The sequence below is a fragment of the Salvia miltiorrhiza genome, chromosome 7 (assembly GCF_028751815.1).
Source record: "Salvia miltiorrhiza cultivar Shanhuang (shh) chromosome 7, IMPLAD_Smil_shh, whole genome shotgun sequence".
Lineage (NCBI taxonomy): Eukaryota > Viridiplantae > Streptophyta > Magnoliopsida > Lamiales > Lamiaceae > Salvia > Salvia miltiorrhiza.
The window spans coordinates 51,495,757-51,519,681 of record NC_080393.1 but is presented as its reverse complement, the minus strand read 5'-3'; the positions used below and the strand labels follow the sequence as shown (position 1 = coordinate 51,519,681).

Genomic DNA, 23,925 nt, shown 5'->3' with positions numbered 1-23,925 from the left:
TATATTATATGGTGTGCTTCGTTTAACGAACAACGCTCTACGTACGTTGTTATATTTAGTGTAGATTTATAATTTTTAAACTTACAAAGGAAGTCTATTTGAATAATGATTTGTTAAGCCAAGCATATTTTTTTCTCTTCATCAATTGTTAGTCAAAGAAAAAAATAATAAAAAATTCTCCTTCTTTCTTTAAAGTCTGATTCTTCAGTACTTGTTCCCGTAAATTCTCTGTCCAGTCACGGATTAAACTATGTAATTTATAGATTTATTTGTGGAGAAGATCATTCTCTGTTCGAATACGCTGAAAGAAGCGTTTCTGGTATGGCAGTACATCAGGATCGACCAATTGGAAGAAATGGCAGTCGCCTTCCTGTGTTCAACAGGATAAACAGTCGACAAATGATTAATAGTCTCAAAAAGTATAACCCAAAACTTAGAAGAGGAAAAAATAAAAACATGGCTACTAACTTACCGTTTTGCACTTGCAACATAGAAATCTTCGATACGGATTGTCGAAAGATTTAGACGTCTTCATATCTGCTGGCCACTTATGGTAACAATTAGTTCGGTTATTATCATTGTTCTGTGTCATTTTTCCAGATCTAGAATATGGTGGGTTCATGGGTATTGGACGAAACGTTTTACCCTAAGAATCCAAAAGATTCATTCAACAGTATTGGATGTTTTTTCTTTTTTTACATGCTGTTATTTTTTTTTGTTTATACGTCACAAATTCTTAGTATACATTGAATTAAAACTGATTATTGTTTACAATTTAGTAAATAAGGATTTTGGTGTTAGATAGAAAACATGTATAAATATATGGACCCTTTTAGTATATATTCAAATAAAGAAATTTTGAAGTCCATAAGTCTTTAATTGTCAACCACCGGGTGTAAGTGCATTTATTGTGGAAATCATTAGTTCGATGTTCTAGAAATTATCGAATTATTTCGCCGTTTTCAAGAATGTTAATTACTTCAACATTTTATCCTCGTCTGATTTTTTTCACACAGTGATCCGCTTAATGTTCGAAAACTTGGATGCTAATTATTAGAACTATCGTGACAAAAAATTCTATACACCTTAATTTTTAGGGTAAATATCATTTTAAACCCTAAATTATTTTCGCACTATCAATTATATTCTGAACTATTGAAAATAATTTTTTAAACCTTGAACTATCAATTTTGTATCAATTGTACCATTCATTCATTTTTTTAGCTTCAAAAATTTGACCTGGCTCACCGGATACCACAATGTATTTGTTATTATTCTTTTTTTTTTTACTTATATTATATAAAACGACATGATTATATGCATTACTCATTAAAAATTCAAGAGATGAAAAATGGATAAAGGGTGCCATTGATACAAAATTGATGGTTCAAGGTTTAAAAAATTATTTTCAATAGTTCAGGATATAATTGATAGTGCGAAAATAGTTTAGGGTTTGTTGGGAACTTAATGGAATATTCTGATCCTTGTTTTGATGATACCAAAATCCATAGGCCTTAATTGTAATAGATTAGAACTGTTCGAACTCAAGTGTTAGAGTTCTTTTCTAGTTTAGTTTGTTGTTCTGAAGACTGAAGGACTAAGGACTGAAGACTGAATACTGAAGTTGCCAACTGAAGTATCAGTTGAAGAATCAGTCATGAACTGATTACTTAATGCGTGCCACGTGGAATCGGCGGACTGATACTAAAGTCAAGTATCAGTTAAACATTCTTCCTCGGACTGAACCTCCAACGTTCAAAGGAAGCCACGTACTCCAAAAAGTACAGCCGCATTAAATGCAGAGATCTCAGGATCATCCTTTCTCTGCAGAGGTCATTCCTATTTGGTGGCTACTTTATCAGAGACGTCGCATCTCTTGCTCCTCAACATAGCCGTTCTCACCAAACAAGAAATCTCGAAGATTGAAGCCTCAGCCCAAATTCAAATTGCTCTCCAACGGAAGAAATCTTGAATAACTTCTCCGCCAACGGATCTATTCAAGATGTCTCCTATAAATAGCGCTCGAGGATCACTTCAATCTTTACCGATTCAACGACATAAGCTGAAACTCTGCCTAAATTATTTCTCAACCAAAGCTTAACTTCTCCAAAGCTTGAATCGAAGAAGATAATACCAATGCCAAAAATCAGTCACTGCTGATTACATATATTCTCTTAGACCTTAGGCAAACCTCTGTTTACCCAGAGCCTAGGTCAAAACTAACTCTAAAGAACTTGTTCTTTGAAGTTTAGTTGGCAAGATTTCAAACCTCCCTTCGACCGATAGAATCGAGTGTTTGGGTTGAAAATGAGTTCAGGAAGGTACTCTGACTCCGTGAGATCCTAGTGCCAGTTCGTGCTAGGAGTGAGAAATCCAACAAGGTGTGTTGGTACTGAAGATTGGATCTTCAGTTGATTCGGTTGTGTGCACCCAGCAAAGCACACGGATAGGTTTGCAGTGCACCCGTAAGCACTTGCAGAGTGAAGTTGTTGGTCTGATCAACCGACCGTGGATGTAGGAAGTGTTTTTCGAACCACGTAAAAATCTTTGTGTTATTTACAGCTTTCAATTTTACTTTCCTACTTGTGTTCTTACCTTTGATAAACTGAATACTGATTAATTGCAAAGAGAAACTCAAGACTAACAACGTGCTCAACAAAGGCTATTACGAAACAAAAGTATTTCCGCTGCGTATGTTATCAGTCTGACCGATCTATCCTCTGATAGTCAGGAAGACTTATAACGTCCCTGTTTTAGCAAACTCGACTGAAGCCTTACGTGCATCAGTTAAGTTCTTGTGATTTAACTGATAACTCATTACTGAAGAGTCTTTCAGTATCAGTCGTCAACCCTGTTTTGGTCAAAACTCTTTTCAGTAAACAGGTGTCTGAGTTTGTGTGTAAAGTTTCGTTTTGATCTCTATCTTGAGATCCTTCTGAAATTAAAAATAGCCTATAGGTGTATTCCCCCCATACACCTATTCGAGACCCTCCGAACCTAACAGGGTTTAAAGTGATATTTACCCTAATTTTTAATACAATGTTCCAAAATTATTTCGAATGAAAAATGACATAAAATTTGTAAATGAATAATTGATACCAATGCAATATATGTGAGATGTGACAATTAAATTAATAAAATATTTTGTGTAACAATACTAATTAAAATTTCATATCTGTAGTTTTAGATTCCCGATAAGGCAACCTACCACCCATTCCACATAAATGTTTAAATATTTAAAAAGGTTCAGCTAGTGCTTTTCAAGTTCAAAATTGTTCGAAAATGAAAACATGGATTAGGGCTTTCCGACTCTTCTTACCATGATCTCAATCTGCCTGATAAACTGTATTAATCATATTTTTTGAAGATTCGACGCTAAAGTGGGTTGGTATACGCCTAGATTAGCACTATATTTCTGCGCGGAAAGAGTTCATATTGCTTTTCATCTATCGGTAGGTGATGATTGTTAATATTTTATTTTTTATTCGAATTGTGAAATTAACCTGGTATTCAATGCATGTTACGGTTGAGTTTTTGTATTTTTTGTTGTTTTCGATTTGTATAATTAGTTACATTTAACCTGCGAACATTTTGAGTAGTTTTTGAGGCGAGGTAATGTTTCTGTAGGACCCACGTTCAATTTCTAACTGATATTTTGGGGTAACCCTTAAAAAAAATCGTTGCTGGTGTTTTATGATAGTTATGTTGGGGTAAAAATTCGAAACCACTTAATATCATCCCACTTTTGCGTAAACTATATCTGTGATCCTGGTGTTTTGTCTTATCCGTCGAACAACCAAGGATTTTAATGAACATTTATATGTGAAATTCCAAGTATACTCTTACTATACCGTGTGTTTTTTTTCATTAATTTTTAAATGTTTTTTGAAATTTAGATGAAGATGACGGACGAACTAAAGACAGATGCGTCAAAGCATGATGGGAAAATTCTAAAAAATCTCTAATGAACATTTGTTTGATTTTTGGACATCATTTTGGTTGACTATGTAATTTTATGTTTATACAGTCACAGGTAAGGATCCACGCAAAGAATGGACGAAATCAGATAAGGAAATAGAGATAGAATGCGAAATTTTAGGTAAGTGTGAACATAAGCTATTTAACACTAAACATATATAATTATAATTGTGTGGCATACATGATTTTGACTGAAATCAATTGTCAATGTTTATATTCATTGGTTCTGTTAAAGACGGGAACACTAATTATGGCATTTAATATTTTCACGATGCAGACGAAGTATCCACAACACAGCCGGTGAAGAGAGTGACAAGGTCATCCGTTAAGATTGAATCAAGTAAAAATAAAGGTACTTAATTGATTGTAGCAACTATTATGTGTTACCATGATAGTGTGCTATGTTATCAATATCAAACTATACTGCTTATTTGTTTGAATAGACATCAATGAAGAAGAAGCCGACTTCAACAATGTTGTGAATAAGAAAAAAGGGGAAGGAACTTCATGGTAAATTTTCTTTGAACTTGTTTTAATGAATAACCACTATACTGATTATCCATTATCTATATTTTAATGAATGAACATTTCCTACATAAATAAATATTGAAATGTAAATTAATTTTTTTTAGTTAATATATATATATATATATATATATTAAAGGAGTTGATTTTTTTTAAACAGATCTGGAAGAAAAAGAACATGATACGATTGATCCGGTAGAAAAGGAAAAGGGGACGGAACATGAAGGTAAAATGTATATGTTTAAAATTATTTTAACTTTTTTTTTTTTTTAAATGAATAAACATTCACACATGAAATATATATCGAAGTTTAACTTCAATATGTTTTATTGTCATATATGTGATTCCATTATTGAAGGGTTTGACTGTGTATTTAAATAGCACCCAACAAAAAGTCACATGGATGCACCAAGGTGTTAGATAAAGGAATTGAGAGTGAACAACAAGGTAAATAATGGTTATACGTTATTATACCTTACCAATTATACCTACCTAAATATATATTGAAGTTAAAATTCAATATGTTCTATTAGTATATTTATGTATGTATTTATAATATGTCATGCCTTTTTTACTAAAAATTAGAACCCGAAAAAAAGGAGACGATACCAACAAGTTGGTAGAAAAAGAGAAGGGGGCGCAACATGAAGGCAAATATCTTTTGAACTTATTATACCTCGGAAAATATATATTGAATTTGAATTTCACTATTTTGCATTAGCATATATATGTACGTATGTGTAAATTTAACTTTAAAAAAAAAAATTAGAACCAAATGAAGAAGAAGAAGACAACAGTAAATTGGAAAAAAAATAAAGGGAAAGGAACATCAAGGTAAGTATGTTTTTAACTCAGAATACGTTTTTTATTTGTTTATAATGAACAAACATTCGTACATAACCATTTATAGAACTTAAAATTCATTATGTTTTACTGTTATATATATTTCTCTATACACTGAAGGGGCTGATCTTTGTTTTAAAATAGTACCAAGTGGAAAAGAAGACGAATCAAGCAAGGTGGTAAAAAAAAGAAAGGTGAAGAAGCGTCAAGGTAATTCCATTTTTATAGACACTAAAACTCAATACATTGCAATATTTTGAAAAGACAATATTAGTGAACGGACGTTGATATGCTTAGAATCTAGAGTTAATGTTTGCAAATATAAATGTATATGCTTTTAAAAAAAAAAAAAAAAAAACTGTCCATTTCAGTGGAACCATGCATAAGAACAAGGGGGGCGAAGAGGCCAAGGCTGTCGTTCAAAGAAAAAATCACTAAATCTGAAGGTATCCTATGGTTGTTCAATTATATGACCTATTTGTATATTTTTATATGCTCTGTATGTAATGAATGTTGACAACAATGTTATGATAATTAGGTGTCAAGATTAAAGCTGAGGGTCCTAGCATAAAGGTTGAAGACCGTAAACGGAAGACATATCGATGTACTAAATTTTATTCATTTTTTTACCTCTGTAATTTTTTGGGTAAATAACATATTTAACATGTTGTCAAACATTTTATTTTTATTTCCCCAGCTACTGGGAAGAAGATTGTTTCGCATGGTGTCGATCCTGAAAGTGAGAATGTACGAGCCGATGGTGAAGAAAAATATGGACCTGATGACTTTATTTCAATTCACACAAGGTCTACAACATCAGCTTTTCATGATTCAATTCGGCGATTGAATCATGCTCAATGCGCAGCTGTACGTGATATGGGGTTTGGTCACTTGCTTCAGCTTCGAGTGAAGGGCATACCGTCGAAGCTTGCATATTGGGTGATTGATCACTTTGATAGTGATAAATCAGATTTCAAGTTGATGTTACAGCACAGGGTTAAGGTTACTGAAGAAGACATTTTCAAAATTTACGGTTTCCCGAGAGGACCTGAAAAAATTGAAACGTTACGGGGTTCAGCAAATAGTCAGTTGATGGACGAGTGGATTACTTCATTCAATGTTGACGATAAAGAAAAAATAAAGATCAAGTTGGTAATAGCGAAAATGCTTAATGAGATAGATGGAGGTGTTTGGTTTAGGAGGAACTTCCTGTTAGTCATGTCATTTTGTTTGATTGAAAGCGGATCGAACGGAATGGTTCCACCGTATATTCTTCAAGTGTTGGACGACGTAACCATGGTGAGCAGATTGAACTGGTGCGAATATACGTTGCGGGCATTGATAGAACAAAAGGAAAATGGTTAAAGAATAAAAGATCAACTTTCACAGGACTACTCCTATTCCTAATTGTAAGCTAATTTGTACAATTAGTTATACTTTTATACTTGTAGCAATAACTAGTTATACTTTTATAATTTGCTCGTGTTAACTCATATCTATTTTGTATTTTTACAGCTGTTCTATGTAGATAGGTTGGAGCTCGAAAATGACAATATTAAGCGATCAATTCCAGTTTTGAACTGGAGCAGCAATGATCTATATATATGGTATGACACTTTCGCTGAGATGACACTTTCGCAGAGATTAATTGATATGGTATGCGTAAGTAACTGTATCTAACGTATCCATATATCAAATCTTCCATAATAACAAAAGATACGGTAGTGATATTTTATGGAAACATTCGGTTACGAATATAAGAAAAATACAAACTTGCCCCCGTAAATATTAATCAGCGACTATATGGAGAATTAATGACAACCGTCTGATTCCTCAAATTGAACGAACAAGATGCAGTCTTCTTGAGGAATCAGACGGTTGTCATTAATTCTCCATATAGTCGCTGATTAATATTTATGGGGGCAAGTTTGTATTTTTCTTATATTCGTAACCGAAGGTTTCCATAAAATATCACTACCGTATCTTTTGTTATTATGGAAGATTTGATATATGGATACGTTAGATACACTTACTCACGCATACCATATCAATTCATCTCTGCGAAAGTGTCATACCATATATATAGATCATTGCTGCTCCAGTTCAACAAAACTGGAATTGATCGCTTAATATTGTCCTTTTCGAACTCCAGCCTATCTACATAGAACAACTGTAAAAATACAAAATAGGTATGAGTTAACATGAGCAAATTATAAAAGTATAACTAGTTATTGTTACAAGTATAAAAATATAACTAATTATACGAGTTAGCTTACAATTAGCAATAGGAGTGGTTCTGTGAAAGTTGATCTTTTATTCTTTAACCATTTTTCCTTTTGTTATATCAATGCCCGCAACGTATATTCGCACCAGTTCAATCTGCTCACCATGGTTACGTCGTCCAGCACTTGAAGAATATACGGTGGAACCATTCCGTTCGACCCACTTTCAATCAAACAAAATGACATGACTAACCGGAAGTTCCTTCTAAACCAAATACCTCCATCTATCTCATTAAGCATTTTTGCTATTACCAACTTGATCTTTATTTTTTCTTTATCGTCAACATTGAATGAAGCAATCCACTCGTCCATCAACTTACTATTTGCTGAACTCCGTAACGTTTCAATTTTTTCAAGTACTCTCAGGAAACCGTAAATTCTGAAAATGTCTTCTTCAGTAACCTTAACCTTGTGCTCTAACATCAACTCGAAATCTGATTTATCACTATCAAAGTGATCAATCACCCAATATGCAAGCTTTGAAGGTATGCCCTTCACTCGAAGCTGAAGCAAGTGACCAAACCCCATATCACGTACAGCTGCGCATTGAGCTTGATTCAATCGTCGAATTGAATCATGAAAAGTTAATGTTGTAGACCTTGTGTGAATTGAAATAAAGTCATCAGGTCCATATTTTTCTTCACCATTGGCTCGTACATTCTCACTTTCAGGATCGACACCATGCGAAACAATCTTCTTCCCAGTAGCTGGGCAAATAAAAATAAAATGTTTGACAGCATGTTAAATATGTTATTTAGCCTAAAAAATTACAGAGGTAAAAAAATGAATAAAATTTTGTACATCGATATGTCTTCCGTTTACGGTCTTCAACCTTTACGCTAGGACCCTCAGCTTTAATCTTGACACTTAATTATCATAACATTGTTGTCAACATTCATTACATGCAGAGCATATAAAAATATACAAATAGGTCATATTATTGAACAACCATAGGATACCTACAGATTTAGTGATTTTTTCTTTGGACGACAGCCTTGCCCTCTTCGCTCCCCTTGTTCTTATTCATGGTTCCACTGAAATGGACAGTTTAAAAAAAAGCATATACATTTATATTTGCAAACATTAACTCTAGATTCTAAGCATATCAACGTCCGTTCATTAATATTGTCTTTTCAAAATATCGCAATGTATTGAGTTTCAGTGTCTATATAAATGGAATTACCTTGACGCTCCTTCACCTTTCTTTTTTTTACCACCTTGCTTGATTCGTCTTCTTTTTCACTTGGTACTATTTTAAAACAAAGATCAGCCCCTTCAGTGTATAGAGAAATATATATAACAGTACAACATAATGAATTTTAAGTTCTATAAATGGTTATGTATGAATGTTTGTTCATTATAAACAAATAAAAAATGTATTCTGAGTTAAAAACATACTTACCTTGATGCTCATTTCCCTTTTCTTTTCTTTTTTTCCAATTTACTGTAGTTTTCTTCTGCTTCATTTGGTTCTAATTTTTTTAAAAAAAATAAGTTAAATTTACACATACGTACATATATATGCTAATGCAAAATAGTGAAATTCAAATTCAATATATATTTTCCGAGGTATAATAAGTTCAAAAGATATTTACCTTCATGTTGCGCCCCCTTCTCTTTTTCTACCAACTTGTTGGTATCGTCTCCTTTATTTCGGGTTCTAATTTTAAGTAAAAAAGGCATGACATATTATGTTGGGAAGTTAATGAAATATCCTAATCCTTGTTTTGATGATACCAAAATCCATAGGCTTTGCTTGTCATAGACTAGAACTGTTCAAACTCAAGTGTTAGAATTCTTTTCTAGTTTAGTTGTTGTTCTGAAGACTGAAGACTGAAGAACGAAGGACTGAAGACTGAAGTTACCGACTGTTAGGTCCCGAGGGTCTCGAATAGGTGTATGGGGGGGGAAGGTATACACCTATGGGCCATTTTTAAAACTCCTCAATCAGAGGGATCTCAGATAGAGATCAAAATGAAACTTTACACGCAAACAAAGACACCTGTTCTACTGAAAACAGTTTTGATCTAACAGGGTTGACGACTGATACTGAAAACTCTTCAGTAGGGAGTTATCAGTTAAGTTGCTGGAACTTAACTGATGCACGTAAGGGCTTCAGTCGAGTTTGCTAAAACAGAGATGATAACACTCTTCCTGACTATCAGAAGATAGATCAGTCAGACTGATATCATACGCAGCGGAAATTAAACTTAGTTTCGCAATAGCCTCGGTGGAGCACGTTGTTGGTCTTAGGTTTCTCTTTGCAGTTAATCAGTGTTCAGTTTATCAAATGAAATAACACAAGTATGAATATAAAACTGAAAGCTGTAAACAACACAGAGATTTTTACATGGTTCGGAAAATTTTTTTCCTACATCCACGGTCGGTTGATCAGATCAACAATCCACTCCGTAAGTGCTTAACAAGTGCACTGCAAACCAAATCGTGTGCTTGCCGGGTGCACACAACCGTACCACTGAAGAAAACCCTTCTTCAGTACCCACACTTCACTCGTGTCAGATTTCTCTTGCTTAGCACAACCCGCGCTAAGACTTCTCACTCAGAGTCAGAGTACCTTCATGAAATCCGAATCACTCAAACACTCTTTTGGGGAGGAGGTTTGAACGAGTGTCAACTATGCTACAAAGAACAAGTTATTTGAAGCAAGTTTGACCTTGGCTTTTTGGTAAACAGAGGTTTGCCTAAGGTCTAAGAGAATGTGTGTAATCAGCAGTGACTGATTTTGGCTTTGGAATTCTCTTCTTCGATTCAAGCTTTGGGGAGATTAAGCTTTAGGCTGAGTAGCAATTTTGGTAGAGCTTCAGCTTATGTCGTTGAATCGGTGAAGGTTGAAGTGATCCTCGAGCGCTATTTGTAGGAGAACTGTTGAATAGATCCGTTGGCGTAGAACGTCCTCAAGATTTCTTCCGTTGGAGAGCAATTCGAATTTGGGCTGAGGCTTCAATCTTCGAGGTTCCTTGTCTGGGTGGAAACGGCTCTCTTGATGGACAAGAGATGTGACGTCTCTGAAAAGTAACCACCAGATAGGAATGACCTCTGCAGAGATAAGGAGATCCTGAGATCTCTGCATTTAATGCGGCTGTACTTTGTGAGTACGTGGCTTCCTCTGAACGTTGGAAGATTAGTCCGAGGAGGAATATTCAACTGATACTTGACTTTATATCAGTCCACGGCACGCATTTAGTAATCAATTCCTAACTGATTCTTCAACTGATACTTCAGTTGGTATCTGCAGTCTTTAGTCTTCAGTCCTTCGTTCTTCAGTCTTCAGTCTTCAGTCTTCGATACTGCAAGCTAAACTAGAACCGAACTCTAACACTTGAGTTCAAAACAATTCTAGTCTATTACAATTACGACTTATGAATTTTGGTATCATCAAAATAAGGATTAGGATATTCCACAAGGTTCCCAACAATTTCCCCATTTTTGATGATGCCAAAACCACACAACAGTTCTAGACAACAAAAAGATTGAACTCCCAACACAAGTTCTAAAACTGGGGTGAAAACAGTTCCCCCTTAACAATAGAACCTAAAAACTTGTACTTAGAGTTAAGAACGAAATAGTTCTAAAACAGAACAAGGAGAAGACAGAAAAACATAATCAGAGCCTCGACAAAAAGTCATTGTCTTCAGGTTGAGATCAAAAAGAAGTTTTTTTCATTAATGAAAGACTTGATAAGACATCAGTCTAAATTACAATTAAGAGATGAAAAGAACAACACTAAAAACATAGAAGTCAACCAAAAGACTCAAGATTTCTGATTATACAATTTGAAGAATGCTTCCCTTATGTCTCTGGCTGCACTGGAGTCTGGATTCAAATTCCATATCTTGCAGATGGCTCTGAACTCTGTCTTGATTTTGTCTCTGTTGACTCCATTCTTGATCCTTGGTGGAGCCACAATCTTCTTCTGAGGATCAGGAATGCTCGTTCCGAGTCTTCTTTGAGCTTCCTGCATTTTTAAGACCAAAGCTCGTTCTGGCAATATTTCCAGGCATCATTCCTGTAATCCCTGTCACCTTGGATGTTGGCAAAAACCATCCACTTGGTGTAGCATTCCTTTGTCTTCTCCCACCAATCGTTCAACTCAGATGGTATCCATTTGTCTGGACGCTCAAACGTTTCCAAGTATGATACCATCAATCCTTCACTGAAGTAGTGCGTAAGCTTTGGACCTTCCAGAAGAGTTGATACGAAGTCGAGTTTCGTCTTCTTTGGCTCTGGCTCATTTGAAGAGCTTCCTCTGGCTCTCTTTCTATCGAGTTCGACTAAGGCAGTGGTAGGAGCAACCTTTGAGATAATATCTTCAGCCCTATTAAAGTATGAAGGGATCCAATCCTCTTCCCTTCGGATGCGCTTCAGCATATCCTCTTCCCCCTTTTTGGCATCATCGGGAGGAAGTCGGCTTTTCAGCTCCTAAAGATCATTAAACATCTTCTGAAGAAGGGCAGAGTCAGGGGACTCTTGAGGTCGTTGGATTTGCTGTTCAACTTTTGTAAGGCGTTCCAGGATAGGGCGTACTGTGTCGGCAACGAGGTATCTGACTTCAGTTGAAGGCATAAACGTCTGCGAGAATTCAAGTTCCATTTTGTTGACCCGTTCTTTGAGCTCAAGAAGTTGCGTCTTTGTCTGGATCTCTGTTTCAAGAAAAAGGTTGCACAAGTTATCGTGATCCTTCTTGATTTTGGGGAGACCGTTCTCTGGATCAAGCATTTTCTTCTTGTATTTGATAAGAGCAACTTCCTCTGTCCTCAACTCAAGTTGGAGCTTATTGATCAACACGGAATGATGAATCATATCTGCAGTTGCCTGTTCCTGGACTTCTTTGAGTTTCTTCACAAATTTTTCTCCATAGATGTTCTGACGTTCGAGCTCATGATGGAGTGAGTCGATTTCAAGCTGTTGATTGGAGATGTGGTCAAGCAAGACAGCGATCGGATCTTCTACATCTGTAGAGATCAGAAACTAATTCTTGTGCGGTCGATTGTGTTTCCAGATTGTAAGAAGCTCGTCAGTTTCTTCGTCTGAATCAAATAGAATAGGTCCCGCTGGGCGAGAAAGCTCGACTTGTTCTATTGGTATTTCCTGATCGGTAGAAGAGGCCTTCGTTTGTCGATCGTCAGATGAAGCTTTTGAAGTGGATGCCTCGGCTGTGCTCGGTGGAGCAGAGCATTCAGCTTTTTCTTCAGTAGGAGGCTGAGAACTCGTCTGCTCTTGACTGATGGTGATGCCTTCAAATGGGGTAGGCTCATCAGTGTTCAAGAGGGGTGTTGATGAAGGTTGAGGAGACTTGGTGATGTCCTCGACTCGTCCTTCAGAGGCTGGGGGATCAGCATTGTCAGCTGATCTCAGTTCTACTGCGGGCGACGAGCAGAGAGGTGCATCTATTTCAATGACACCGACTTGGTCATCTTCAGCAGAGATTGTTGGAGGAGTTGACGTCAAGTTCAACTAACTGATTGGATCAATCATCAGCTGTGCAGAGGCGGCAGGATCAGTTGCAGATTCCGCCTGTGGAGCAGAGTCACATGCAGGAGAGCTGAGTAAATCAGCTACTTGTTCAGAGATGAAGGGCTCTTCAGTCGCCTTTGAAGTGCCAGCATCATCATTGAATGGGGTGGGATGTCTGGATTGATTGAAAGAATCCAAATAATTCATGGCGAATCTGTCAAAAGCCATGAATTATATCCCAAATTTTCTCAATTTGAAAGAGACTGATCAAGGATGCTTCTTCCATCTCGAATGAGTCTTCGGCTTGAGAGCTTTGTGTTGGATTTGTATACTGAAAGCAAGAACTTTATGCTTGTATACAATGATTCCTGTTTTCACTATTCTTATCTCCTATCTGATTGTGTTCATGATTGCATATGTATGTTCTTTATCTCTGTATAAGTAGATTATATGGTGTGTTGTAGATCACAGAAGACCACATAATTGGAATAACCTTAAGAGATATAATATGATCACAGCCGAAATAACTCTAGGACAAGTTATTGGTTTAGGCTGCAGTATAGATGGAAGTAGTTTGTCTTGGCTACTTGTCTATACTGGTACGTCATTACGTATTGATAGGACCACAGTTTGAGATGTATTCTTCTATCTGACTCAAGTGAAGAATCAAGATCTCGGTGACTTATAAATCTTAATACTAATAAGTATTCAGATATATATATTAATTCGTATATCACTTTGACTTACTATGGGTGAAAGTTATATACTAACTCGAGTACTCTGTATCTTGGGTGATAGCGGTTAATATATGATATTTGATTATCTGTATTAGTACCCGTATCCGGTATAGGATAATGACATCCCCTTAAGGAGCTCAATAAGGTTTATTACGCTAAACCCTGCAGGTTGATTAAGTTCAGGCGTAATAATAAAGTTTGAGTGGTACTGCTTAAGGAATTATTAAGAGATTAATTAATTTAAGCTGTCAGAGCTCTAATTAATTAATGGATGTCGGATATTTTAAATACGGAGATTTAATAAGTCTAAATACAAGCCCCGACTCATCACCGGCAATAAAGGGGTAAGTCAGTATCGATTCTCTAGTGGAATGAACTGATATTTATAAATTAATTATGGTCTGGGTTGACCATAGATAAATTAATTTATTTGAGGCCCATCTTTATTCCGTGTATCTGGTCCCTAGGGCTGGCCCAATGTCTCCTAGCCCAAGTAGAGCAGATTTTCGGCCCTCACTAGAAACTGGCGCCCCTCTCTATTTTCTGTATTATTAAATACAGCTGTCAGCTCTCAGGAAAACACACTGATAAAAAATTAGGGTTTTGAGAGCAGAGGGGGCGCAAGAAACGTGAGTGGTGATTTCTGTCTTGGGAATTTCCATAGCTCGTTGTCCATCCAACGTTGGGAATTGAGCGGGATACAGTCGAGAAGATCAGAGCTGGAGTCAGATTCTTTCGATGCGATCATCAACAGTTTGTGCATCCGATTCTCAAGTAAGTTTTCCTAACACCTGTGTGCAGCTGTTAAATTCATAGGAGCATGTTAGGATTTAATCGTTGTATGATGAATTAATAATAATCCAAGAAACGATCATCGGGCAATCGAGTATTAATTCAATTTAATATTCCTTCACTTTGAAGACTGTTGATCCGTGGGCAGGGTGCCGTCTTCATGTAGGTATACGTGAGAAGTCTATGTAGGTTCCGGTAGACTTCTAGTGACGTATTGAAATCACCAAGGAGATAACAGAGGTGATTTGTAGCTTCTCATTGAGCTTCTGACTGCAGGTCAACGATTTCCTGAGTACCTTTTGAAGGAATAGTGGGGGCTGGTTCAGGGAAAGTTTCCAAGACAGCTTTGCCTTTGGATTTCGGATAAATTAGTTTTCTGGAGGATTTATGGGGGAGGGTGGAACGGGATCGGCGGGGCACATTCGTGTGAGCAGGAGGATTTGACGGAGGTGATTCAGGGGTGTCAGATTCAGATGATTGTGGGGAGGAGATATTAATTACCTTCGTCTTCGGAGAAGGTTTGGGTTCTCTTTTTGCAGGCTTAAAGAGACGAAGATTGTCTGTGAAGTCAATCATCTTTGACCATCTCACAAAGCTATGCTTCTTTGTTCCTTGGATGATAATCTGGGAGACCCTGTTCCCTTGTCGAACCATTGTCGCCGGCCTCGTGTTGTGGGCTTCGTTGTAGAGAAGCTTCAGATAAGCTTCTTCCCAATTGAAGGGTTCATCCTTCAGAAGAGCTTCCATAACATTCTTCTGAGGTTGAGAAGCTTTGTCGGGGGTTCCAGTTGCACCTATCCAGCATTTCTGGATTATCTTGCCCAGCATGGCATACTCAGGATGAAGGTGGGAAAGTGTGACTTGGCATTCCGTCGATTCAGTTTCATCCTTCAGAGCAGACTTAAGAGTCTTGTTAGCTTCCTCATCAGTCAGTCTGAAGAAGGAAGTTCCACTGTTCGGGAGTTTGAACAGTTTTTTGACAATCTGAGAGACGTTGAGAGTCTCTACAACACAATCTGCCGAGGTGTAGACACTGACTTTTGAGATGAGTTCTTCAGAGTCGTTGAAATAGAGTTTCTTGTAGAATTCTCTAACACCATCATCAAGTAGATATTACGCTTCACTGGTGACAAATTTGGTCCATCTGTGCTGGTTGAGGATTGTCGAGACTTTCGCATATTCAGGCTTCTTCTCGAAAGATTCCTTGTGCACGAACTGTTCGTATCTGACTTCTTTCTCGATCGGAGCCTCCTTCTTGTTGTCGTTCTTCATGTTGGTCTTGGCCATTTCGAATGTGAAATCTGAGAAGAGAAATTTGCAGAGAGTAATCTCACAGTAGAGTGCTGTGGATTTTGGGAGTTAGAGCGAATGCAAAAGTAATGGAAGATGGAGGAGTGGCCGTAATGAAGAAAGTGTGATCGTGGAGGATGAACAGTTTCCTAGGGCAATCGAAAAGACGTGGGCGGTTTGAAATCTGCGCGCTTAGTCAGGTTTAATGAATTTTGACGTCCGTAATTAATGCCCGTCAGAGGAATACCTTAAAATAAGAGATTTAAACTGATATGGAATATTGGACACGATCTCTTGCTGAAAATAGGAGGCGTACAGTGCATGCAATGATTTGAAAAGATATGCTCAAAAAGAGGTGTGCAGAAATTAAAAGTTCAATACTAAACGCAAAGACGTCAGTTAATCATTATGACCTACAGACCCTATTTTCTTTATCAGTCAAAGATAAAGGCCGATAAAAGTAAGTTCCCAACAATCAGTTAGGAAAACAGTCAAATACTGATAATACATAAGCAGAGTTCCCCCTAAATTGGATAATCCATTGTCAACTCAAGTAATAAGGCACAGGGAACAACGATTGAGAAATAGTAACGAAAGTAAATCAGTTTGGAATTTAATGAGAGTCAAAGATGCATAAAAGTGCAGAAGAACAAAACAAGGAGGAATGAACTAAGACAATCTAAGAATATCATTTACAAAATGAAAGAGTTTCTGATTAGATGACATTCCTTGATCTTTCTTTGTCTTTTAGTTGATGCGGAGCTGCTTGCTTGGTTTCCTAGGAGGACTTCATTTTGGTTCTTCAATCATCTTCCATTTTTCCTTCTTGTCTTCTTCTCGTTTGTCTTTGTCATCGGACTCAGGAACACCGCTGTACCTGTTCTGTATTTCCAGTTGCTGTTGAAGATGCATGACTGTTGATTCAAGAATAGCCATTTTGACTTTCAGCTCATAAGTTGCTTCTTCTTGAATGAGCAGCCTTTCGTCCAGCATTTGAAATCCTCCATCAGTGAGAGGTCTTGCAGGTCTTTGATCTTCAGCAAGTGCTTCTTCACCTCTTGCGTCGGCGGTAGCAGTCTGACGCGGTGGAGACTCACGGTGGGCTTCAGTGTCCTCAGTGTCATCTTCTTTGAGAAGACCTCTGGAAATCAGATACAGTTTGAAGTTGGGTGCCCAGTCATGAATAGCATCCCAGAGATTAGTGACTTTGAATTTCTCAAAGATACTGTTCTCTAGGGCTTCCAATTCTTCTGCAGTGAGAACTTCATCAATTTCTTTGTATTAAGACTTGGGCAGGGTTTTGATGAAGATGAAGAAGAAGTAGTTGACAAGATCCCGAAACTCTTCAGGATTCAGGGTTGCTAAGATTAGGGAAAGGTGGTTGTGACACAGTGTTGGGCCAGTTGTGTCACAAAGTCTTTGAGAAGGGCAGTTTGATTGACAGTGGCTGAGGATGAGGATGCGGCATCAATGTCAGCAGGCTCATCAAACTTCGCCTTCTTGTCGAAGGCAGAAGTGGAAGAATCCTCTGAGAGGTAGTTCTTCTGAATCAGTTGCTTGTGTCTCCTTCGGCTGTTGATTTTCTTCATCTTGTGGTGGAACAGTGGGAGATTGTCGCTGAGTTGTTTTCAGTGCTTGGAATTTGCACTTCTTCTGAAGCTTTCTGTGCAGCTTCTTCAGGATCCACTTTGGGAGACTCTTGAGGAGTGTCAAGAAGAATCTTGACTGGAGATGACAAACTGTCAAATTTTCTTTTGATCGAGCCTCGAGCCTTGTAGCATGGCTCTGTAGTGGCGAGAGGGGTTTTAGTTGTCAGACTGACATTCCCTTTGGCTGAGCTTTTCTGTCCTTCGAACAGATGGATGGTGGAAGACACTTGAGTGGTGTTCTTCCAGAAGCATCGAGTTTCGTTTGCACTGTGAAGAATCAGTGATGAAACTCTGGTTCCCTGACGAAGATGCTTGGTGGAATGGGATTCCTTCTTTTCTTCAGCAAGGATTTGAAGATAGGCCTTCTCCCAGTTGAATGGGCCTTTCTGAAGCAGGGCGATCAGCACCAGTTTGTGAGGTCTTGAGAGATGACCAGGAGATCCAAGAGTGCCAAACCAGCATTTCTTGATCATTTTGGCGATTGGTCTGAGATGAGGATGTAGTCTTGATAAGCTTAGAACATTTGTGATGTTGTGGTCGGCAGATGCATCACTTATCAGCGTATCTCTCATGAGATTTGTGGCTTCGTCATCGGCGAAGAATGGGGCTAGTCCGTCAGTTGGGAGATTGAACACTTCTCTTGCTGCTCGAGAGATGTTGATGGATATCTTTGTGGAGTCTGAGAAATCTCTATTTGTGAACATGGAGATTTCAGTTTTGAGATCACCAGTTGACTCATCAGTCTTGATGTTGTCGTAGAATTCTCTGATGGTCGACCCGTCAAGAAGAAACTCTGGTGAGCATTGAAGGAACTTCATCCATCCATGGCATTCCAAGATTTCATTAATCTTGTTGAACTCAGCAAGATTCTGGAGTGCCTCAAATGTTACAAGGGATTCGTAACATACAACTTGTTGAGATGCTGATTTTCCCATGTGGAATTTTGAGTGAAGAAGATTTCTGCAAAAATCTGTAAATTGGTTCTCATAGAGATTGAACTGTGGATTTTCACTGTTAGCCTTGTAGAGAAAGCACACTCAAGGAATTTTGCACAAATGATTTCTCTAAGATTGAGTAAATCTTTTAGTCGAAGATGAAACGTTTTAGTAGAGAATGTGAAAGATCGTGCACGAGGCGGTTTTAATAAACTTTTGAAATCCGTGCAAATGGAGACGTGGCATGTGGATCACTCCGCTTGTTAGTAAAAGCACGTGTCAATTAAAAGAAATTGAGAATGTAAATAAAATGACACGTCAGACTAAGTACATTTCAGTCGAAAAAGATAAAGAGAAGCAGTCAAAATTACAAGTAAGATTATTGAGAGAAGCTTACACAGTGAATACTACTAAATTAGTTGTTGATTGAAGTGCAAGTTCCCCCTAGAGTGTATGACTGGTTCTTCTTCGGTTTCTAATCTATCGACTGTTGTTGCGCGTTTCTTTCTCGCTCCATCATTCTTCTGTACTGAAGTGTTTCTTCATGAATCACTTCTTCAAAAATTTAAATTCTGTCTCTGTTTTCTTGAGACGTGGCAAAAGTTCTTGTTTCTGAAACTGAAGTAATTTCAGTCTGTTGATCAGTCTGCGCTCTTGAACATCTCTTCTGTCAGCTTCGTCTTCATCTGAAATGAAGTGGTGCATGACGATCCTTCGAGCATCTTGCACATGATCAATCTCACTGATGATCTGCCTGTGCTCCCTAAGGAAATTTTCAATGCTCGTACTTAGGTGTTGATACTCTAATCGTGTTTGATCATATCTGCTCGTTCCTTCTGACTGTGAGTGGGCTGGACTCTGATTTTCTTCTGGATAGATGAATCTGTCGTCATCGTCTGAATCCAATTTCCCGATCTCAAGTCCGTTGATTCCTCGAAAGTATGTATGAACATAATCGCTAGAGGAGTATTTCTTATTCCTGTTCATTGGAGAGAAAACAGGGAGAAACGCACAGAAAACAAGAAAACTGCACGGAGCAAGCAATCTCAAGAGGAATCTTGAGAAAAGATTTTGATCAAAAACAAAATACCATCATTAGGATCTAGTTCAGTTAGAACCTAATCAGATACAGAGAATTCTTGCGAACAACCTGCTCTGATACCAATTGTTAGGTCCTGAGGGTCTCGAGTAGGTGTATGGGGGGGGGGAATACACCTATGGGCCATTTTTAAAACTCCTCAATTAGAGGGATCTCAGATAGAGATCAAAATGAAACTTTACACGCAAACAAAGACACCTATTCTACTGAAAACAGTTTTGACCAAACAGGGTTGACGCCTGATACTGAAAACTCTTCAGTAGAGAGTTATCAGTTAAGTTGCTGGAACTTAACTGATGCACGTAAGGGCTTCAGTCGAGTTTGCTAAAATAGAGATGATAACACTCTTCCTGACTATCAGAAGATAGATCAGTCAGACTGATATCATACGCAGCGGAAATTAAACTTAGTTTCGCAATTGCCTCGGTGGAGCACGTTGTTGGTCTTAGGTTTCTCTTTGCAGTTAATCAGTGTTCAGTTTATCAAATGAAATAACACAAGTATAAATGTAAAACTGAAAGCTGTAAACAACAGTGAGACTTTTACGTGGTTCGGAAAACACTTCCTACATCCACGGTCGGTTGATCAGACCAACAATCCACTCCGCAAGTGCTTAACTGGTGCACTGCAAACCGAACCGTGTGCTTGCCGGGTGCACACAGCCGTACCACTGAAGAAAACCCTTCTTCAGTACCCACACTTCACTCGTGTCGGATTTCTCTTGCTTAGCACAACCCGCGCTAAGACTTCTCACTCAGAGTCAGAGTACATTCCTGAACTCCGAATCACTTAAACACTCTTTTGGGGAGGAGGTTTGAACGAGTGTCAACTATGCTACAAAGAACAAGTTCTTTGAATGTCACGACCGGACTTAATTAAGGATAACTAAGCCGGGAAACCGTGACTAAGGGAGGGAGATTAGAAGCGGGGTTAGAAAGGGAGTGAATAATTTATGAAGGATCGAACTTAATCATTAACAGTGAAGGGGACATTTATGATATAACTTATGTTTAGTTACAAAGATTCAAATAACTAGTAAGTTCGGATGAATCCGACTTAATTCAAAAGGGCTTATTACTGAAGAATACGCAGCGGAAAATATAATCTGATTACATGTATGAAGACATGTATCCAAGAGTTCATTTAATCGACTTATGACAAAAGCTCCACTCGTCACTTCATCTTCATCAGCCACTGCTCAACCTGCACATTTAGAAATATATGCAGGGCTGAGTACAAGAGCACTCAGTGGGCACGTATGCCTAAGTATAAAATACATGCTTCAAAACTGTAAATTGTCATGCCATCATAAACAGTACAGCAAGGGAGTTTTCGTGAAATAGGCCCAAGCTTACTAAATTCTTTTGTGATTCTTAAAGTTCGACTGATCAGTCTAAGTTCTCTTATAGTCTATCATATCTGAAGCTGTGTGCCGGAGAGGTGGCCACCTCTCACGGTCACTTGACCGGCCAACCCGCTAGATGACTCACGGCCCTGGGTGTACACTAGCCCTGGCAGGATAGCTATCAACTGCTCAGGACCCGAATTCGATTACATAACTTGGCAAAGCCACATCAGATAGATATCATACTGAAATTGAAACATTTTATGGCAAGACAATACTTGAAATAACTTTCAGTTCAAGGATTTTGCAATGAAATAACTGTTCAACTGTAATTTGAAACTCATTTGATATATATGAAAGTAATGCCCACCTGATCCTCGGTATGGAAGAGAGGTGGTCTTAAGTTGTCGTACCGTCCTGTGAACCATTTCCTACAAGACGAGTTCTTAGCACTTAGCACATACCATAGATAACGATAATCGTTGTCTACTTAGGGTCTCTGGGTCAACCTATTCCCGAACTTACAACGCATAATCGAACTAGGGATTATGCATTTTACATACATTAGCTTATCTTGATGCCTTATCTAGGTTAACTCACTCATTTTCATAAAAACTTTGCACAAAACATGTCCCAAACTCGTTACGCACATATACTAAATCTTTCATGAAACATCCTTTAAAATCAACTTTGATACATAGAAAATAATTCAACAACTTGAGCTCTTAAGGGGTTGTTTTGCAACAGACACCAAATCCTCCTCGGATCTCCAAATGAGGCTCCAAAAGACATTCTGGAAACTAGACATTTCAAGGATCATTCTCCAATTTGAATCGAATAAAACAAAGTTCAAACGAGCAAGATATGCCCTCTCGAAGATGGGTATTTAACAAGCAAAGATCTGAAAATTTCAGATTTCCAGATTACAACCAAGTCAGTGGGCTTTCTTTAAAAATTCATATCTCCCATTACAAAACTCCACTGGGAACCCCAAGGGTCAATCCGGAAACTAGGGAGAGAGCGTGACACTCTCCAGTTGGATTTACCCCAAGACGATTCATGGTTTAGAAGATATGACTGTCTAAAGTTCAGCGCACAAAAAGGGTTCAAGTTTGGCAGATTCAGAACATAAATCGGAAAAACCACTTTAGGCTTCACCAAAAATTCTAAAACTGAACAAGTAAGTTCCCAACATGTCAGAGAATCAAAGATTTAAGTCGGCCTTTGCGAGCTCAAAGTCATAGGTTTGTAAAACCTACTGGATGGTACAAGGAATAAGAACTAGATTTCAAGAATTTATACCGGTTGTTTCCCTTACTCAAAAATGGTGAGGCCGAAGTCAAAAGAAAGATACGGGAGTCTAGAGTGACATATTAAAGTTTCAAAGGCTTTCACCGATCGAAACTTGACTTATGGTGTAATGCCCCGCTCTTTTAAATATATATTAGATTAAACATGTGCATTAGTTATAAAATTCTTTTAATTATTTATTGTGACTATTTTATTCAGATAATATTATTTCAGCAAAAGTCTGTATAAGAGATACAGAGCTGCGATTTAATATTCAATCATGAATCAAACCAATAATTAAATTATTGGTTTAGCTACACGTTTGAGACCTTGCATTACCAGTTGATTGATTTAATCAATAGTATTAGAAATTTTAGATTTATAACCGATTTCATAAATCGTGTTATTTAAATCGAATTGCTAGAATTATAACTCGAGTTTATGTTAATAATAATTTTATTATTTCACGCTTTATATGTTTAGTACTAAGTCGCGAATTAATTTCGACTTTCACGTATTAAATCTCAAGATTGAGGATTTAATTTATATAAATACGACGAGTATTTATTAAACGAGAATTGGAGAATTATTACAGGAACTAGGAGAAACTAGATCACGGCACTACACGTATGTCTCGATTTTTCATCCAACACATCAATTCCTACACTATTCCCTTGTTAGTCAAAAAGTTGGTGCTAACAATTTGTCAAAAAAAAAGTTGGTGCTTTGCAGAAAAGTTTTGGCTGCTTTGGACTAATGCGCATGATTTTTCAACCTTTGCTACAGTAACACTATTCCAGTTTTGCCTATAAATTGCTAGGATTCGCAGCAGTTTAAAAACACACCAAAGCAGAAAATACTTCTTTCTGTTAGAGAGAGCAAGAGTAAGTTGAAGTAAAATCTCAAATACGAGAGTTTGAGGGTTTGAGACAAAAGCTTAGTTAGAAGCTTTTGGTGTGAGAAAATTAGATAGTAATTTTCTCGGGGTATAACGGGTGTGAGTTGAGTGTTGTGAGTGTTGTAAACACTGTATATTTTTTCCCCCTTTGTTAAATAGAAGTGCAGCAAGAGGTGTGAGGCAAGAGAGAGTTTAGAAGAATTTTTTTAAATTTCTTACTTGCAAGAGCTCAAGTGAGCTCCCTTCGCCGGGCTGTTTCTTCGCCGACCGGCCACTAGGCTCTGAACCGAGAACGTGTACTCGTTCCTCCATCTTCAGGCTACCAAACCCAACAATCGAAAGGCCGAAGCCTTCTCTATATTTTCCTGACCAAAGGCCGCAATATCCTTCGGCGGCCAACGTCGAATTCCCGACTTAGCCACCGGCCAACTTACGGCCTTCGTTTCTCACTATCCTTACGACGAAAAAGGATCGAGAAACCACCGTTGTGTAGCCTGATCTACCTCGCACGAGGAAAACTAAGTCGTAGACCTTCGCGGCTAAACACCATCGCGGAACGACGACCGGAAAACCCCCGACGGACAACTTCCATTAGTGCTCACTTGGACAAGGGTAAGTTGACGCCCTTATTTCGATGCATTCCCGTTTCTATTATATTATGGGAAATTTCTGGGGTATAGATGGGAGTGTGGTGAATATTTGTTCAAAGTTTCATGTTATTTGAACTTCGTTTACTACCCTTTTAAAATTTGAGAAGTCTACTGCCAGTATCTGCTGAAACTGTCGT

General features: G+C 37.8%; 2 protein-coding genes and 1 long non-coding RNA gene across 3 annotated transcripts; 1 reads left to right on the top strand and 2 right to left on the bottom strand.

Annotated features, from left to right (window-relative positions):
- Window positions 1-3,964: 3,964 nt before the first annotated feature.
- On the top strand, window positions 3,965-6,854 carry LOC130994363 (uncharacterized). The gene is made up of 8 exons (XM_057919408.1): window positions 3,965-3,974; window positions 4,028-4,099; window positions 4,664-4,729; window positions 4,885-4,950; window positions 5,491-5,556; window positions 5,718-5,792; window positions 5,885-5,950; window positions 6,044-6,854. Exons 1-8 carry the CDS (start codon window positions 3,965-3,967, stop codon window positions 6,709-6,711), a joined length of 1,089 nt encoding a protein of 362 aa, XP_057775391.1. The 3' UTR covers window positions 6,712-6,854.
- Window positions 6,855-7,258: 404 nt separating this feature from the next.
- Window positions 7,259-8,496, bottom strand: LOC130994717 (uncharacterized). Its single transcript, XM_057919786.1, has 2 exons — window positions 8,430-8,496; window positions 7,259-8,335 (listed from the first exon to the last, which is right to left on the bottom strand). Exon 2 carries the CDS (start codon window positions 8,154-8,156, stop codon window positions 7,686-7,688), a length of 471 nt encoding a protein of 156 aa, XP_057775769.1. The 5' UTR covers window positions 8,157-8,335; window positions 8,430-8,496; the 3' UTR covers window positions 7,259-7,685.
- A 12,058-nt stretch (window positions 8,497-20,554) lies between these two features.
- LOC130994716 (uncharacterized) lies at window positions 20,555-22,097 on the bottom strand. The gene is made up of 2 exons (XR_009091894.1): window positions 21,321-22,097; window positions 20,555-20,808 (listed from the first exon to the last, which is right to left on the bottom strand). It is a non-coding gene; the product is annotated as an uncharacterized LOC130994716 (long non-coding RNA).
- Window positions 22,098-23,925: the final 1,828 nt, after the last annotated feature.